At 36.8% G+C, this 20,592-nt stretch overlaps 1 protein-coding gene across 1 annotated transcript; it reads right to left on the bottom strand.

Moving 5' to 3' along the window:
* Positions 1–7,340: 7,340 nt before the first annotated feature.
* On the bottom strand, positions 7,341–20,336 carry RB195_016191 (uncharacterized protein; the record flags this gene model as incomplete). Its single annotated transcript, XM_064207232.1, has 13 exons — positions 7,341–7,494; positions 8,345–8,462; positions 8,534–8,648; positions 8,703–8,825; positions 8,923–9,102; positions 11,742–11,867; positions 11,959–12,045; positions 12,182–12,266; positions 12,759–12,877; positions 12,947–13,092; positions 14,751–14,912; positions 16,914–17,051; positions 20,285–20,336. 13 exons carry the CDS (start codon positions 20,334–20,336, stop codon positions 7,341–7,343), a joined length of 1,605 nt encoding a protein of 534 aa, XP_064063113.1.
* Between the last annotated feature and the right edge of the window lie 256 nt (positions 20,337–20,592).

Here is a 20,592-nt window from a genome sequence, read left to right as displayed (position 1 = left end):
TTCCCTTTACAGTTTTTGCTAACATTTCAACGAATCGATATTTTTTATAGTTCATCCTCTAGTTGTTGAGCTCCTCACATTTTCGATCTGAAATCATTGGTTCATGTGTGATTATGCTAACCCGCAGCTGTAATATAGATTTTTATACTTTTGAAAAAATTAATTTTGAATTTTACTTATTATAGTGATATTATTTTTGCAGTAGATCTTTGGATTTCATGTTATCTAGGCAAGGGTCTGTCGTTTTTCAAGAGCTACAGCTTATTTTTTTTGTCTGCCTTCTATCATGAATGGGGTATCACGACTACATAATTGGGTATCCATATGAAGTGATTGTTCCATTATCTGTTGCTGATCCTAAGAATCCTGTATGTTTATATCAGAATCACGAGCTATGCTAGTCTTTTGTGTGTGTGTTGCTTTTTATCTCGTATGTTTTTGCAATGAATTTGTTTGAGTACGGAATGAGTGCAGATTTACGGTGATGCCCCGCTAGAATTAGGTTTGGTGTTTTATCGCTTACATTTTATTATTTAAATGAGCTTTTTTTTTGCAAAGACTATGACTTGGAGCAGGTGAGTCGTTGAATATGAGTAAGTAGAACACGTTTCATGTAGAGATACTCAACCTCTTCCTTTTGGAAGAGCCATGTTTGAAAATCAATGAAATCCATTGAAATGTCAGTCCACGGAGGTAAACGCTTATGTCACCGAAAATTCCAGAGCTAAGACTTCTTCAAATAGTATTAATTTTAAATAGTTTGTGATTCTTTACAAAATAAGAGGAAAGATGTTAATGCCTCATATCTTAATAGAGTGATTTGTATGAAAAAAAAAACCATGCTAAAGGTGATGAACTCGAGTTCAAGAGTAAGTTTGGCTTTCTAGAAATGAGTTACTTCGATAACACTGAGTACATAACACTAACCGCTGCGGAACTTGAACACTTTCCTTAAATACTTGCTGCCTGTTTCTATGACACAGTGAAGAATAAGTGGATCGATGGCTCGAAATACGGACTTGGATCTGGCAGGGACCTCAATAGCCTTAGAGTTTAGAACCGTGCACTCTATTTTTGTTAGTTCACTTCACTCAATTGTTCCAAACTATGTCCTATATACTTAAGGACGACAGAAAACATCGGAACTCAAACTTTTGTAACAAAAACAAAAATTAGAGACCAGTCCTTTCCACATTCTATTTCACTGCTTCTCTCGTATTCAAAAAGAACGAGTAAGCAGGAGGAAGTCATTAATTTTCTGCAGAATACTACCTGAATTAGAATAAAAACCTAAAATAATAGAATGTGACTAAAACGCTGAAATGTACAACTTATCAAGGATTCACATATAAAAGTCGAACAGAAATGGTGCGTTTGGCGAAGAAAAATTGTTGCGCGACTATTCCTGGTGCCTCTAGGATTGCTCATTGATCCATCCTTTGACACCTGTACTCATTGGTAGAACACAACACACGTGGCCTCCATTGGGCGTAGATTTGAAATATCAGGCAGATACAGAAATATTGTTAAAAATTAAATCAATATTACATTAAATACTACATTAAAAAGATAAAGTTCGTATCAATCCACTTGGGATGCGCCAACACGTTTTACTGGAATTCGTAATCGATGAGGTTTTGGAACGCGTGTTGGCCAATACAATGACTTGCGGGGGCCAGCCGAACTGATCAAGTCAGTGTTTTCATCCTCCCAGACCAGTCTAGTACCCATTTATCGACCCGGAGGGATGAAAGGATTGGTGAGCACTGGGGCGGATTCGAACCCTCGACCGTGACCATCGGACCTCTAACCGACTGCGCCACACCTGCCCCAAATACTACATTAGATACAAAGATTCCTGCATTTCATCAAATCGTGATGAACGTACTATCTGAGGACGTTACACCGTAACTATGTGATAACTAGAATCTCCGAACAGCTATTCTTCCCGGTTCCCGGATAGGACGATATCGTGGATGAATAAACCACATTTTGTATAAAATTTACCGCTAAGTTCCTTTTTTTCGTATTAAAATCTTGTTCAAGTTAATAATGAAGAAATTCTACATACATACATGCGTATAAAATTCTACACAGGTTTAAACGGCGACCGTAGGAGCCAAACGACAAGGATATGACACCCAGATAACCCGTCGATCGATTGTGATCTCCGTAAAAATACGCCTATTCCTCCTCTATTCCTCGGAATTTCAAACAATGACTGGATTTCGGTTGCACGAAATCTGCTATGTTTGTTCATCGAGCTCTCCGTTGCTTGGATCTTCCCCCCTCATGCGCTAATATTCCTTGATTACATACGTGTTTGCTCACCGCTTTCTCTCCGCTTTGGTGAATTCTGGGGGAAAGCGGGGGTCCCACAAAAGATCTCATATGGATTATACTGGATAGTTGATTTAAGGGAAATATGATAATATATGAGATCATTTGGTAATATTTATTTCCGTTAATAGGTTGGGGTTATCCATCAAAAGCAGGAAGCAAAGAATTTTCTTATGTGTTTCTTCCTGCAATGAATCTGAACACAGATTTTCACCGGAAAATTCCCTGGTAGATAAAAATCCGATGTTAATGAGTTTGGATGCAACAAATTGGATGAATAAAGCCGCGCAAATCTAATGTCTTCCAATCGAGTACGGATTTCCGAATTTTGTTTTTCAAAAAAGAACTGAATTGACTCTCATCTACCTATTTCCTGGTTTTGAGACTTTTCCCAAAAAAAAAAACTGTCCCAGGTAAAATCGTATGTTTCTCCTTTTTAGGACGTAGATCGGATGTCGACGTAATTGTGCCGACGAGCGCGCGTTCAAAACCTCAACGATTCCAAGTTACAGTCAAATCCGGTGGCAGATTCCAAACCGATTAATACGCCTGAAGCTATGTCCTTCTTAAATTGAATGAAGATTTGAGAAGGCTTTGGTCGTATGGGGCGTATTATGGAATCAACGATTTTGGGGATCCTCCACGAATGGATACGGATAGGGGTACAGTTCGCGAGCTAATCCCCTTCGCTTACAGTAATCTAGGAAAAAGGCGTGTATACTGGTCCTGTGTGACTACTTCTACCCAACGATACAAATTATTACGGCTGGTAGAAGCATAGCGATCTGCAATTTGCCTTTTGTGTTCGTGGGGACTGCTTCTGCTGCTTATTTAAGTTCTATCAGCTTTCTTACGGGTGATCGACGACGTCCGCGTTACTTGCGTTCTATTTCTCGTAATAAGTTGCATCGTTGGGAAGACAAGACCACACCGGGCTGTTTTACTCTTCTTTTTCTGGATTATTGGGGAGAATTCAGTCTAATTAGGCTCATAATCGTGAACTATTCCTCTTCTCCTATCTACATGTTTAGAGATCCTAACATCGTAATATTCTGCATTCAAATGATCATAGTATACTGTAGTCATTACTGTATGGGATGTACTTCGAATGTATTGATGTATAATATCAATGCTTCAGAATAGCTAATTTGTGTCCAACCATAACACGCCTAGATTAGGAAAATCCTGGATTTTTATGTACATCGGCTAACGTATGTGATCCCCACTTTCCACACTTGTCCTAAATGACCAGATTCCGGAAAAAAAATGTCGACCATACCACAATAACAGTCCCTTGCGCTCATGTAGCGGTTTTCATTGCGATCAGTCGACCGAAATGGCCGACGAATAATTGACGGTTTGCCAACAAACTTGGCACGACTCATGCCGTCATGCATACGCTAATTCTTTAATTATACCGTATCCACAATGGGTTGTATCGAGTCACGTATCCGTACGGTATTTATTATGCTAATTTACGCGTCGAGGACAAATCTGTAGGATTTTGTCGGCTGATTTGCCGTGGATTTGAAGAGTGATTACGTGTGTGCAGGTGAGGCGCGAAAACTCTGGACAATTTCCAGTCGGTTGCGAATCGCTGGAGGTCGAAGGCGGATTCGTTGATTGATGATCGCGTGGGTGGATGCGCATGCGGTTGAGTTGTGCCCTCGTGGCTGGCGGCTGGCGTGTGCTTCTGAAATTGCCGGCTATGCCGAGTTTTTCATGTGTGAAGCGAATTGAGGAGATGGGAAAATCCTTGCAAGTGCAGAAAACGCGCTAGGAAATCCCTGAATGCGCGTCTTTTGAAAATTTTTCGGATTTTATGATTGGCCCGTTAAAATTGTGGTGTTCACCTCATTCTATTCTTCTTTCTTTTCACTTGAACTGCAAAATCTTCTGTAAAAGGTAACTTGGGAAGAAGATGATCACAGTAGGAGGAGAAATCATTGTCGATTTTTAGAAAATATTTGTAACTAAGAAACAAATATGTTGTTTCAAAATAAAAAAATGCGTAGGGTTGATAAAGTCTTACACTGCAAATTTTTTTTCGTCATGGTCAATCTTAAAGGTTGTAGCTTAACGGAAACTTTGCGTACGACAGTAGACACGAGAAAAATTTCCTATCCACTTTAAAACTAAATTTACCCAACTAACTTTCGTTAACTTTTTTAAACTAGGTTCAAAATTCATTACAATTTCTTATTTTTTAACAGAGAAAACACGTCTAAACGATGCTGTTTTACGTCTTAAGGCACGTGCACACATTTTTTGTTTCATTTTAGGTGATTGAAGTATCGGACCTGTATCCTACAACACCTACAAAGGATTCAGCTCCGATACCTCATCCACTTACAATTTCTTATTAATTTTGTAGCCATTTGTAAAATTCCTTACGGGGTTTGTAAGACTTCTACAGTAAACACATTAAAGAGTAAAGAATTAAGGTAAATAAATCAGAGAATGTGGTGACGATAGTCCAGGAAAGATGTACATAACGTTCATTAATTGATAGAACTATGAATTTGTTAGTACGCTGTTACCGATTTTTCCAGGTTTTACAACTATCCTGATGACGGAACGGACCGTTTTACCTATCTGGAGCGAAAAGTCTCGTCTTTAGAAAGGCCTGAGTTGTTTCCCAAGATGGCGCGAGTGCTTTTAATGGTATGAAAGAATTTTTAGGATTAGCGTAACATCTGTTTTTGAAAACAAGCGGAAAGGAACCTCAAAAATTTGATGGCCGTCTAAGAGATGATTTTTTTCCAGGTTAAGGTTTTTCCTTTGTGCTTGAATACACTTTTTTAAGCGTTTCATTCCCCTTATGTGCATATGTATAGGGACCAGCAGTTGTGCTTACCGAAGCGATCGTGGCGGGACTCATTCCGTCTCTTTACCTTACAAACTTTTTCTGTCGTGCTCCGATCGCAGGCGAACAGCAGTCGCCCAAGTAAACATAAGTGCAGGACTCATCGCGTTAGTGAAAAGCTCAGGACATCTGCTTTTTTTCAAACAAAAAAAAAAACAATTTTCCACTATATTTTGAGCCAGCAGTAAAATTTCGCGGATTTTATAATGTTTGTCTTAGTTTTTATTTTTATTTTTTCTCATAATTTTTATTGCTGGTAAGGTAAACATATCAGCGAGTAAAAATAAGTAAAAAAAAACAGATAATGAAATTACAAAAGCCAAAACAGATTTAGTAAATGTGATTTAAAAAACGAAAAAAATTCGAAAATTAAAATTAATTATTATTTTTTTGCTGCAGACATTAGTAAACATGTGTATGATTAGAGCACATTCGATTATAGTAATGCATGCCATACCTGTCCTCATATCTTTTGTACCCTTTTGAAATTACAGGTTGGAAAAGCAATTATCGCGATATTTTGCGTAATTGTCGATTGTTACAGCTCCGAATTATTTTCTTATAAGTTCCTTTTCCGGTTTTCACCTATCAACAACAACAGGGAAGAAAATAAAAACAGCTTTCAAAAGATGGCAGGGAACTGCTAATTTCCTTCCGCTTCCTTGTACCCTAAGAAGTAATTGATGCGGAAAACGTTTTCCTTGTGAGATTCGCAGAAAATCATATATTTATACGATTGTAGAAACGTTTCTGTGTCTCATCATGTCGTTTTATGGCTTCGCTGCAGTAGTTCCATGTTTTTTTTTGTTTCCCGAGAAATAGTTAGTTTCAACGTTCGAAAAGATAATTACAGTTAAGATTCGACTGGTTCCGGTGCAATATTCCCGTACCAAAACCGGCAATTTTCTCCTTGCTGCGATCGTTTCATGTCTTCTCTGCTACCTTTTCTTGTAGTCTGAGTATATACAGGCTTAAATTTTTCCAAGAAATTTTTTCCAAAAGCTTACATGAAAATTTCCCATGTTATTTCAAGCAGCAAAGATCCTGACTGGTGCTTTTGGTGAAAAAAAACGAACTCGAAAAAAAAAAACATCACCAAATCCTTAGTAGAAACTCTTTATCACATCAACCACAACAGAGAAGAGATACAGAAAGAAAGAAAATTTCTATAGTGGCAAGAAAAAGCTGAGGAAATATGTCAAAATTCGAGAAAAAAAATATCACCGTTTACATACGGTGCACAAGAAAACACCACAGCTCAACGAAAATTCGATTTCTGGAGAAAAGCGGAAAAGTGGGTTTCCGTTAAAATTCTGGATACCCAGAGAATCCAGAAATCGAACTTTCTATCACAGAATTCTGCTCAAGAATATATTTTGATTCAAGCGTGGAATATATGTTTAATCTGTGATCGAAAACAGAAGGTAGAGATCAGAGAAGTTGAGTTTTTTTAACGGCATACCAGGAATTTGCCGCTGTTCTCCATCTTTCTTTTGCCGTCTGCATCTCCGAGAACGGAGTGCTACCTCAGTGTTCAGTGTTCTCTGCGTTCTAGGAAAAAATGCAGCTGGGGAACAATTCACGTAACATCGAACTCGAAGAAAATTATCCAGGTTAATTAGCGCCGCTCATAAGTAAGTAGATCATTAAGGCACTCATCCAAAATCTTCTTCCGGAAACAGTGTCGCAGTTATGAAACTCTTCTTCTCTGTGCTCTAACAAAACTCTCGTTGCTTTTCCACAGACACAAAAACGAAAAAGAAAAAAAAACAAGTAAACAATCCAGAATTGACAGAAAACTCCTTGCTGCAAATATGAGTTCTGAATTGTCGGAGTTAGCAATGATTTAGTCGCTTAAGTAAATTGACTAGGGTGGGTCTAGGTAAGGTGATTTCTTATAAAACTTGTCAAGCGTGAAATAGGTGTGTTGGTCCGCAATTACAGAATATAGCGTCATATTTAACTCTATATATATATGGAGAGAGAGAAAGAAAGACAGCGCACGGCTCGTTGTGAAATGTATGTGTCATTTTTGGAATAAGTTGGCAGCAGAACATATATAGATGCCCGTTTCAATGAAGCCCTGAATAATTATGAGATAATTAGCGTTCGATGGAAAAGCAATCGATTTCTTCTACAGTAGTAGTAGATGAAGAGTTGTAAGTATGATGATGATGATCAATAATGTGGCTGGTGATGGAGCGGAGCTATGGCGAAGCTCTTCGAGAAGAAAATCCACGACACCATCTCCCGATTTTGCCACAACCACGTTCCTCAGTGAACGATGACTGAAATGATGGATATTAGGGTGGCTAGACAAGGAGAAAAGAATTTTTCTTTACTATTGTAGATAACAGCTGAAAAAATCGATATTAAATAGTATTGAAAGGATAAAAGGATAATTTTTCTGGCGTTAATCAATCCGCTTGGGATGCGCCCCTACGTTCACTTCAATTCTGAATCATTTGAGGTTTACGTTTACTGGCCCATACAATGAGGCTAGCCGATGTGTCAAGTCAGTGTTTTTATCCTCCCAGACAGGTCTGGTACCAATTTATCCACCCCGGAGGGATGGAAGACTTGGTGAGCACTAGGGCAGATCGAACCTCTGATCGATCGTGCAGGAAGCGGAACCTCTAACCGCTGCACCACACCCGCCCCATTAAATAGCATTAATTACAGAAATAGAATTAAATAGTTTTAATTACACAACATAGTATAGTATGATTATTGTTTTATTTGTTTATTTTGTTAATTTATTATTTTATTTATTTATGTTAGTTATTTAATTATTTTTTCACATTTATCTTATCAATTTTATTTATTATTTATTATTATTTTAGATGTTTAGATTATTTATTAGATGCGTATACATATTTATGTACATAGACCATAAAAATATTAAAAGGAATCCTAGAACAAACTTATTTGTTCTGGATTTATCAAGACTTATCATTTCCATCACTTCTAATTTCAATCCTAATTTTTAATTTCAGTTTTAAATTAATTTTTAAATTCCGCAATCAAATTCTTATTCTAATTTCACCTAAAAATTTCCCAATCGTTTTACTATTCGCTCGTAGTTCTTCTCACGAGAAATACGTAGTTCCTCCGAAAAAAAAAACCCTCGAAACCTACTTGAGGAACGGTGTGTCGAGTTCCATACGAACCACATCCCGTTTCCGTCGTTTCTCGTGTTTTTTCCCGCAATTTGTCGTCCAAACGTCGGCAATCACTCGCCATCCTTTGTCCGTCACTGAAGGGAAAGAAAAAACGATCTTGTTTATTTCTTTCATTCCTGGAGCGCTTCTGCTCTGCTGCACTCACCGGCAAAGGCGTAGCACTCAGAAATTGGCAGTTGTCCAACTGATTTCGTATCGTAATACGGTTGTACGTTATCCTTGTTTTCTATTGCTATTCTTCCGTCATGACCGATAAACACCTGGGAATAATTCGAATAATCCAAATAGACGATGCTGGAACGGGCTACACTCACCTTCAGCGCATCCTTAATTTCCGGAGACTCAATTTCTACGACCTTGTCGAGCAGATAGATTACAAGTCCTGTCTTCTCGTCCACTTCCACCTCATTTCTGGCAGCTTTTGGAAGGAAATGGACCTAAGTGAAGCGAGATTCCCATCAATATGTTTCTTATCGAAGCCGCTCCTAATTGCACAAGTTGTGTCCTTGAGCGTATTCTTGATGGATTCGTTACCTTTCCCTCAACTCGCTGAGAACTTGGAAATAGAGGAGGTGGAGTTTGTGAAAGAAGAAGAGCAGCAGGATGTCCGAGAAACACCGCTCCGTTCTTGGATCTGACCACTGTTGACAGCATATCCTGTGCGGTGGCGAATTCTACGGCTCTCCAGGAGGATAGGGAAAAGCTTGGCTCTTTCTGAAAAAACAAAACACTATAAAAATAGTAAATAATTGAAAATGATGCGTAGCGTTAGAAGAGGAAGAATATCTAGGATGGAAAATCTTTTTTTTTCCGACTCGTACAACCCCATAGCTCTCCAAATTTTCCCCAGAAAAATTCTAGTACTATAGTATGAGAGGACTTTAGTAGCACTTTAGTCTTAAAAAAAAAAGAAAACATCTCTTGATTTTCCTTTCAGGATCAACGATGCGGAATTTCTTCTTAGAAGCAGTGCACTTTAACTAACATTAGAAAATCAATTTAAAAAAAGCATAATAGTCGAGCAGAGCCGTTAGAAAGCCTGGCGCATGGAAAAGATGGAAAAAAAATTCAGAGTACTAGCTTCGAACGTACATACGCTTTTGGTATACTGCTTTTTGGTCCCAAATGGAAACTTTGAGGCAGGCGAAAAAAATAAAAAAAAACAGTTGCTAAACTCCTCCATTAAGTTTTTTCCCACTGTAGAAATGAGAACTTATTTATTCATTTTTCATTTCCTTTGCTATTTATGCATTATTTGTTTATTATTTTTATTTTATTGAATATATAGGGAATTTTTGATTATATATTGATAGAGAAATCAGGAATTTTAGAAACGTGACCTTTTCAAAATCAATCCTTATGAATTCTCTCTTTTTTTATTTCCTTATTTCCGCTAAAGAGGGAAACTCAGAAACAGTAGGAATTTAGTATAAAGTGATGTATGTGTGTAAAATGAAACATGGCTGAAAAATATTAAAAATTTTATCATTGACGTCAATTGGCGCATCGTAGTAATGAGAATTGTCGAAAAAAATTAGAAAATGAGGAATTTTCCAATAATCTTCGTAATTTTTCGTTCTACTCGGATTTTTCCTGTTAAACTCCAAAGCGGAACGGAAACGGGTGCATAAGGTTTTCGGATGGAAACGAGAATATCCTCGCTTTTCTTTGCACAGCTGCTTAGTTTGCACGTCTGCTTCTTTTTTGAAGAGGCACTTCCCTAGTGAAAAATATCGGATGCTTCACTTACCATGACGTTGAAAGTTAGGTGAAAAACGTTCTCCTCCTAATGGAAAAATCCCGCTTCTCGGCTGACGTCGACAACTTTAGAACAACTCACGCAGCCTTATTTACTTATTTATTTAAAACCTATTTTTCCTAAGTTTTTACTTAGAAAAATGGCTTCACATTATTAGTGGGAAACAATAAAACAGAGAAAGAGACAACTGGATTGGAGACTACAAAGAAAAAGTTTGGTAGAAGTGTCGTTAATGAAAAAAGCGGCAGATTTTTCTCCAGTCTATGTATCGTCACTAACTTCTTCGCAAATTCTAACAATTCGGAAGTTATTGATCGGTTTCCAGCTTTTCTTAATTCTCATCCCATGAAGTTTCTGGTTACCATTTCTTCTGATTTAAAGAGAGAAAACGAACACCGAAGAAAAGATGTGAAGCTGTAATTATTCCCCTAGGTGGTATTCCAAAAATATTATTTAACTTAATTCTTTTCGCGCTCCTATAGTTAAGGATGTTTAAGGGTGTTTTTCTCGTTGATCAAATTGTCCCAATTGTTTCGATTTCAAATTTTTCCTCAGGAGTTTTCTGCGCACTTTGATTTTGTAGTGGTAGGCCGAATAGTGATAGAATTATTCGAAAAAAAAAACTATTTGATTTCTGAAATTGTTAGAGCCAAAGTAATATACTAAATAATTACTCAGTCAGTAATTAGGTACCACACACTAAATGTCCACTTACTAAATACATTTAATCATCTTTATCTTTTTATTTTTCATTTTTTCATTTTTTATTTTCGTCTGTTTTTTACTCTTTATCTTTCACTCCTACCATCCTAAAGACTTGGGTTGTCAAATTCCCGATAAATTGTGTTAATCGTCTTGATTGTAATAAAATCAAAAAATCCTTCCACTTATAAAAATTGCCGAAAATAACGCCATGCCGTAAACATCATTTAGGACGCGTCAGAAGCTTCGAGAGCTTGGTTGGGTAGTTCTACCGTACCAGCATGTATAGTCCAGACCTGACTCCAAGAGACTATCACCTTTTCAAGCGCTTGCAAAATTTTCTTGTTGGTACAAAGTTAGGCTCAAGAGAGTTTTGTGAAAATTATGAGGTCAAGTTTTTTTCTCCAATAAGGACGAGGACTTTTTCAATTGTGGAAATATGAAATTCACATCAAAATGGACAAAAATTACCGAACAAAACAGCGCATATTTGATCCAAATCGATTAGTCTTAACTATGTTGGTTTCATTGTAAAAACAAAATAAAGCGAAAAAAAAAACGCTCAGAACTTTTTCCTTCACCTAATACAATTAGGAGAAAAATGTTAAACTATTTTATCTATGTCTATTTTTTATCTATCAATTTATTTTATGTTTAGATTATTCATACAGTAGGATAGAAGTGAGCTGTATCAATATTTCACACTTTTTTTTACACTTTTTACACAATACATTTAATTTATTGGATGAATTAGAAGAGCAATACGCTTGAAATTCTTTTGCAGCATCCATAAGTTCAATAAAACTCCTCTAATTTCTTCTGGAGAATTTTCCAAGGATGCTACTTTGCTTTTGCTTTGTTCCTTATGTTTTTTGAAAGTAGGAGGACTTACTTGATGCTCATTCGAACTATTCGGTATCCGTTGAATTATTTCTCTATGCCGTGGTTCTAAATCGTACAATACTCGATTTTTAGTGGCTACCCGTCGAAGTTCTGCCACTGATGCCCAATCGATGGTCTAAAATGATCAGATTAAATGTATGTATGTCCTGGTGATTTTTGTACAGATTTTTAAATTTTTTAAAATTTTTTTATGCAGCTTCCCTTACCTCATCATCATGATCACTCCAGATAAGTAATGAAATCGCCTTATCCATTCCTAGTAACCATAGAAGTTGTTCTTTCGAATTGGATGCCTTAAAGAATACTGTGATAGTAAGTTTCTTGGCATTTTCTTCGATTTTCTCAATGATCTATTTTCCATGAATTTCCTGGGAAAGATTCATTTTTCCCTTGGCAACGTAGTACTGAAAGAGGTATTCTATAACTCACCACTGATAACCTGACCGAAAGCATCACCGGCTGATCTAATCGTGCGATGTATTCGAGGATTTTGAACAGTTGTCGCCATGTTATCCTGGAACCGTCTTCGTCAGGAAAAAAAAAGAGAAATTCTTGAAATCCATACCACCTGGGAAAGTAATTTAGGACATCTAGCACCGTCTACAAACACACACTACATACTTTCAAAAGCAAGGATTAATTCTGGAACTTTCCACAAGATATCGTAGATAGCTTGTGTTTATGCTGCTACAGTATACATTTTAAAATTAAATTCTCATAATTTTGTAATAAAATTTAAATTTAGTAACCACAACTATAATGTCATTATATGCTGCAGAAATAGTATGTAGATAATGGCAGTAAAATTAAAACAAATATATTTTATGAATATGCTTTCAAAAAATGGAATTTATTCCTTTTACATCAGAAATTTAACGTAGAATAGGTTAAAATTGTGGCGGAAAAATTTCATTAGGACCAGTTTTCGCCTTCTCTGTGATTTGTTTTCGTAGTAGGCTGAAAGCTACGGTAGATCAAATTTCTAATTTTCAATTCCTTAGCCAACCTTTTGTATTTCGGATTCAGCATAGAGAAATTCGATTGTTTCGTCCATCCTAAGGACAATGTGGCATCAGGAAACAAGCGACGAGCTCTATCCACAAACGAGGCAGGATCCACGACATTCTGATAGGGGAAATTTGTTAGAAACTAGAAGTTTCCTCAAGAAAATACCCGCCAGTGAACGGAACGAACCTCCACACTTCTTGGTGAACGAAAAACATTCGCATGAAGAATAACCGGATACTGTAGCACGGGAGCTAATGGATCCGCTTGTGAAGCGTACAGATATTGTAGCACTGGTCTAACTACTTCCGTTGATCGGAAATTGATCTTGATAGCTGGAAAAAAATCAGTGTGCTATCCAGGACAACTATAGAAATTTCATGCAATAGCCATACATCTACATGGATTCGTTATTTGTGGACCTTTAACTTTTTAAGGACATTGTTGTGTTAAAAACGTGGAATTTCTCCAAGCAAATGTAGTAAATTGAGCATAAAATCGATTGCTGCTGATTTTTTTAAAGTTGTAATCACTAGAGATCTAGACTGATCTACTCAATGAAGCTCAATTTCAATTTTTTTCAATCCTTCAATCGTCAAAAATTCATAGAATAGCTATAAATGTACATGTATCACCTCTAAGGAGGCAATAAAAAACTCTCCAACAATCCTAATTTTATGGATTATGGGTTTTTTATGGATTTTTTTAGTGGATTTTTTTCTCATCCGTTTTACGGCTCTTCTAAATTTGATGAATCAACATATTTCTACTTCTATTCATGTACCTAGCCTGTCTGTCTGTTATTCCAATAATTTTATTTAGGTTCTAGAACATTACTCTATTAAGGTATTCGCATAACTCCAACATTCATTCATTCATTTACTTAAGCGTTCTCGTATATGAGTTATTAAAAACTCTTCCACCTCCCAGTCCATAATACTATTTCACCAATATGTATGTACGAAGCGGTGAAATACTTCTACATTGCTCATATCGGCGTATTTTCAAGATTTATATCTAAATTACTTTCTATTAGCTCACGTAAGTGCACAGAAATACTTTTTCTATGATAGTATCGAAAAATTCCAACATGATTTTCACATAAAATCAGATTCCAAGCTAAAATTCTTATGAAAAAAGTCAATTTTCGCTTCATCGATCTCTTTTCTTTACTTATCTTTTTATTCAACTTATTAACTTACTTATTTTATTTTTTATTTTAACTTATTTTGCTTAATTCGTTTTTGTTTGTGATTTCAAAAAAACTAAGTTTTCATTTCCAACTAAGCACCCGTAAGTTCACTCTTTTGATTAATTATTCGACTCTATCCGCTCTGTTATTTCTAAAATCCGGACTAATGAAATATTTGACTTTTTATGAGCCTGATCTGTTTTTATTTACAATTAAAAATAATTTATCCTTTCTAACCAAGTATTTTGATGTTTTACCCCACAATTTCACTTTTCGATTGATTATTCAACTCTATCAGCTCTGTTATTTCTAAAATCCGGACTAATGCAAAATATTTGCCAGAAGAATATGGGCCTAATCGAAAGTGAGAAAAGAAATTAATTCAAAATTTTCTCCTCATATTCAAATAGTAAGTTCATAGTACTGTAAGGATTCAGGAACTGAATATTCTATAATAGATTATCACCGTACAAAGGTTCTTCTACGTTTCTAACTCGAGACAACAAAGTCCCTTATCCTCCTCAGCCGGTTTGAATGTACGGTTGATGACATTTGATGCACTCTATTGATGAGCTCCGTGTATTTGCAAACAAATCCTGGTGAGGGATAAGGTGATCAATCATTTCTTTACGGAGGTAAACATTCTCCCGTAGTGGGGGGTTGACACATCTATGTCATTACACACTCCTTGCGGTCCAGGAGATTGATGAGACAGTGAATGAACTCCCCGTTCGTTTGACCTCAAGAGGTTTGTTGACCTCAAGAGACCTCCAGACCTCAGTTCAAATATGTAGCACAAACCTTTTTTGAGGTTTGCCACCTCTCTAAGCCATTCTTTGAATGTGATTCGATCAGCTGTTCTCGCGTTCGCACGCATCACTGGTATAGCACGATGTCGTGGTCGTCGAACGGTTTGTAGAAACACATCACCTTCGATCAACATCGATTTGTTCAGAAATGGTTCTGGAAAATGTAATGTTAACGATTAGGGACGATTTCACGGCTCCTTGCACGGACAACATCACTAATAACAGTGTGAGCGAGCGCGCGGACATGAAGAAGAAGAAGGAGAATCTCGCGCCGCGATCGGGCAATTAACGATCGGACGCTTCAAAGGCGTAGCGACCGATGTTTTTCTACTGATTGCCATTAAACGACGCCGTGTCGCTTAAGGTGATGCTTGACGAGCCCAGTGAACCGCTCATCAACGCGCGCAATTTCTGTACGTGAAGATAATTGCCGGCAATTCTTTTCAAAATCACATGTTTCTTTTTTTTTTCTTCAAGGGAAAGATGTTATTCACAGAGAAGAAATTTTATCTCGTGAACTAACAATTTAATCCTGAAAAAATTCCCGAAAATATTGGAAAATTCCTCAAGTTGTGACGTCAAAACCAAAACAATCAGCATTCGATTAGATTACCATTATATTTTCAAAACTAGAGAATTTTATGAGGTCATTTACAGAGAAAAAAAAACAATTCAATCTTCTGTACTAACAATTTAATTTTTTTTCTTGGAAATTTTCTTTTTTTCAATTCAATTTTCTTGGAAAAATCCAAGAAAAGATATTAGAAAATTCCTCAACTGATTTTTTTTCAAAAACAAAACGGTCAGCGTTCGATTCGAGTACAAATGTCGAGCGATGTCGTACCAGATGGTACGAATTCAAGATCAACATAGAATTTTCCAGAAGTACACGCTCAAAAATGCGACAACACTTTTTAATTTCTTTGTTTTCCACTTCTTCTTAACAATTTCTTACTGTTCCAAAATTCCAGAAGAAGTTTAGTTCAATAAAGGGTAGTCCATTACAACATAGTTTCTTTTTTTTTGAAACACCACTGACAATAAAAAAATTTGGTGCGGATTTAGAAAATTTCTCTCTTGTTTTTTTTTTCTGTCTCAGACGTGATAGGCTTTGTTTTTTTTTCTCTTTTTTTTGAGGTGCACCATGCATGATGTCTGTATATGAGTTAATGAATAAAAATATTATTCAAGGATGACATCCATGAATTTTGCTAAGGCGAATTTCGAGAGGAAAGCGTTATCTCCGAAGCGCTTTCTTCTTAAATATTCATCCTTCATTCTTAAATATTCCAAATAAATCTAGGTAATTTTTTGCCAAAACACTGTTTTTACCTTATATTACAGTAGTAAGCTTGAGATTCTCACTAATTTTAAATAATAATTATTAAGTCATTCTAATTAAGAGTTCTATGAACGCTTAAAAATGCACAATTCTTAGAAAAAAAGATGGATCTTTTGGAATTCGGGGATTTTTACTGCCTCACAGAGCTGCAGCTGTGTGTTTTTAAAAAAAATTTACACTGATCCTCTCAAAATAAATGTGACCCATGTACAGTACATATGACATTCTAAAATCCTCACGTGCTTTAGACGTTGAATTCTTCGTTGAAAGCTCCTCTTCTTCGTAGTTATCCAATCTTTTAAGCGTTCTTAGCTTCTAATTAACTTTTGCCGCTGATAAATCTTTCCAGAAAAAAAATCATCTACGTGTTTACTCCTATTTTTTCGGTGACGCTAAGAAAACCTCGTACACGGCTCTAATACCCATAAATAGGGAAAAATCATCATCGTTCTGCTTCAAACGTTCTTCTTCAGCTCGTTACGCTTGTGTTTACTATCCGAAAAACTGAAACTTGTGTACGGATCAGGTTTGTGCCTGTGGTATAATGGGATTATGAGTTTTCTTAGATTCCACGGAACTAAACTCCGAATAGATCAGCCCTTAATTTCATCTGGTTTGGAAATTTTGAATGAGAACCTTTTATTTCTACGCTCTCAGAAATGTATAATTTTCTAGTATATGATGTAGAGCAGGATAAATATAATTCTATAAAAATTTCATAATATTTTTCCATAAAAAGAAAAGTGGAAACGAGGAGGAAAACAGACGAATTCCTTGAGTCTCATGCCCGAAATTCATGGATCTGACACTTACCATGCAACTGATCAACGAGATCAGGCCAACTATTCACTCCATGAGCGACACGAATATTGAAACCATCGCCTAACGTCTCATTCTTCCAGAAATCCACTACCGACATTCTAGTGGCCCGCATTTCACGACCAAAATCGGCTGAAAAACTTTCTATTAGCTTTCCGAGGTGGTTTGAAGGATTTTAGTGCGTTTATGGATTATATGAAAAAAAACGAGAATAATTCAACGTTACGTCCAGTGTCCCGTTTTCAGGTCTAGGATAAAAAAACACTCTTTACTGATTCTATGGACATTTTTCTAGATCTGCAAATTTGGAATTGAAAACCTTTTTATCGAAGCAAAGCTAGTCCCGGATCGGGACCGCTTTTTACTCTTTTATGGAACCAAAGTGGCTTGTTTATGTTTATGCATTTTCTACCCTAAACGTTCTATGAACACTTAAAAAAAGCACAACTTTTAGGAAAAAGTTGGATCTTCTGGATCTCGGGGATTTTTGCTCCCTCACAGAGTTGTAGCTGTGTATTTTCAAAAAAAAATTACACCGATCCTCTCAAAATAAAAATGGACCAATGTACAATATGACATTTTGGGATTGGGAACCTTTTTATCGAAGCAAATCCGGTCCAGGATCGGGACCGCTTTTTAGTCTTTTATGGAACCAAAATGGCTTGTTTATGTTTATGCATCTTCTTCTGCCCCTATATTTAGCTATTAAGGCAATCTACACGTCGAATGTAATTAACTTCAAGACGGCTTTGGAACAGTTCGCGTTCGCGCAAAGTGAAGATAGCTAATTAGCGGATAAATACGTCAAATCTGAGTCTAATTTCATTTAGTGGGCGCAGCACGGCGGTGCCTTCTTACCAACAAAGACCGGGACCCCGATCCGCATATACGCGCTCCGGATCTAATTGCCGACGATTGTCTTTGGCAGACGGGTACTCTTCGCTTCGCTAGGGGTTCCTGGCTGCTGGCTCCAGGCTGCTGGTTACGTACGTACGGCCACGCTGCTCTAGGATTAACGACAGCTGAGCGCACAATCGAGCATTTTCTAAGGTTCACCGGCTGGGCTTGGATGAGGTGAGGTGATGGATGCCCTTTAATTTTAGACGGAACATCGTTAAGGTCCCGTTGTATGTAGGTGATCGTAGAAAACACGTCCACGTCCAGGATATACCTAGGATTTATCAGACCCTGCTTAATGATTAGTCATGTGTAGAAATTTTCAAAAAGGTCAGAGAACGCTTTCAATATTGATTATACTCCCGTATTTTGACTTATAATTAGGGTCCCATTAAAATAAGGAAATTCAACTAATTGGGAGAAATCCAACTATAATACAATAGTGATAGTGTCATAGAAACGGCATAATTATCAGTATATTACATTGTATTATACTGGTATACTGTAATTGTGTTATACTGTATTATACCTGATTGTATTATTAAATTAATTTATTAATAATAATATAACTTTTCGTATTTATTTAAATTTATGAAAGAAATTCGAAAAGCTCATCTATGACTATCGCTAAATTCGCTTAATTTTCTGCAGTTCCCAAAATCTATCTGTGTTATCCATGAAATTTCAGAAAAAGTAGAATGTTCCCCATGGAAATTCCATTTGGGTGATTTCAACTTTTTCAACTGAAATATGGAATAAAATAAAAAGTTATCCGGAGACAACTATGAATTATTACATACGACCATAGACGTATGCATACCACGGCTATAATCATAAAAGGAATCGACACGTTTGCTTTTTCTCTACTACCGTAAGATGTACATACATACGTAGGTCCTGGAACGCTAACAGGGTTTTTCTACTATCGGCAAACTTGAAACACAGTTATACGCCATCCAGAAATAGGGGCGCACCATTAAAAGAAACTACATAGCGGAGGAGCGGAGGTTCCTCTTTTTTTATAGCGTGAATTGTTCACCATCAGTAGAAGGCGGACTTTTTTTCCGGTTCATTGGTTCCGTTAAATTGATGTGGATTAGGATTTATTTGTGGAAAAAGTTATTTGTCATTCTTAAAACTGTTAGAAACAAAAGAAAACAACTCAGTCATTCTTGTTTTGGGAAAGATAGATAATTTATTATGAATCATATGGATATGATTATGAATGACATAAAAGACGCAACGAATTCTAAAATTAAAATTCCTTTTCCTACGTTTCTGGTAGTTTAAGCAATTTAATTTTATTATAAATTTGTTATTATCTATACTTATTTACTCTGATTAATTAATTAGTTTTTTTTTTAAATTTTAGTTCTAATTTTAAAAAGATTTTTCCTAGAGTCAAGTATTAATATGAATCTAATCTTGACTCGTCCTTAAATCTCAATTCCAGAATTCTCTACCGCTTTCGTGTGAAAGAGATTATCGTAGAAATATCCAGAAATAGCTATGTATATAATAAATATAATGCCGAGAGTAACACATTTTGATTGGCTGATCCTATCCGAAGGGGTCCCATAGGGAACCACCAACTAACAGCGATGATTATAGAAACGGGGGAGTCCAGGATGCACGTCTTACGAGGTCCAGGAGGGCGGCATTGTTCGACCTACATATATGTACATACGGATATAGTATAATAAGGGCCATTGCGTTAGATTTCTTTCGCATAAAACACAAATCTACACTCTTATGGTATATTTTTCCTTCTACGGATTCGGGGGAAAAAAAATTCGGTCAACCACATCACTTGCGGATGATCACGAGTTCATGGCGCCTCGTAGCGCCGTTGTGTTTATGGCAGTTCGGCCGACCTTTGTTCGGCTAATTGGATCGGATGCATTTCTAAAATTGTTTTGGTCCGAGATTTAATTACAAGCTTTTTTGTACGAGGATTCATTCGAATGAATGTACTAAAACCAATAGACCTAACATTATCGTAGGTCGTTCTATTAAGCTTTTTCTGGGAAAAAAATCATGCATGCACTCCATAATATCGTTTTGTATCGGTTCCTAGAGGAGTTCGTGGTTCCCGGATGCATTTGATTTGATGAACGCTCGAACCACGAACGAGAATTTTAATGGTCGGGCGAATTTACTACGCGGTGTGAGTCGGTCGCGCAACACAACATAAACGAGCGCTGCATGATTTACTTTATGTTGACAACTTCCGAAAATGAAGCAGAACTAAAAACCGGACTACATTTTCATTTGAGGAAAGGCGCTGGGAACGAACGAACGAAAGTGCTCCTCCTCCACTACGGTGGTGGTGGTGGTGGTGGTATTGCTTCTTCTTCATCCGCGCTTCTAAATTCTAGCCGGACGAACGGAAGGAGCAAAAAAAGAAAACCACTGGAACGTGTGTGGTGTGCGGAAAGAGAATTCTATAACACTCCAAAACTACTTACCGAGTACCGCCGCCGGCAGCGGAAGAAACAGCAAAAATCCCAGTAGACACATCACGTGAATGCGTGCATAAGTGGCATTGTGTTGAATATGTACGATTTCCTGGAAAAGTGCCTAGATCTGGAATCTGTGATGCAGTAAAGTGATGAAGGAAAAAGTGAAAGAAACGAAAGAAATGATGAATGACAACATTTCGATGAGAAAGCAAAAGAAAATTGTGATGGTGAAGTGATAGGGGCGATTCGAAGGCGAAGGAGGAGGTGATTCGAGTCACATCCAACTCAAACTAATACAACATCGCTCGATCGCT

The sequence above is a fragment of the Necator americanus genome, chromosome V, assembly GCF_031761385.1.
Source record: "Necator americanus strain Aroian chromosome V, whole genome shotgun sequence".
Taxonomy (NCBI): Eukaryota; Metazoa; Nematoda; class Chromadorea; order Rhabditida; family Ancylostomatidae; genus Necator; species Necator americanus.
This window is presented reverse-complemented; position numbering and strand designations above follow the sequence as displayed.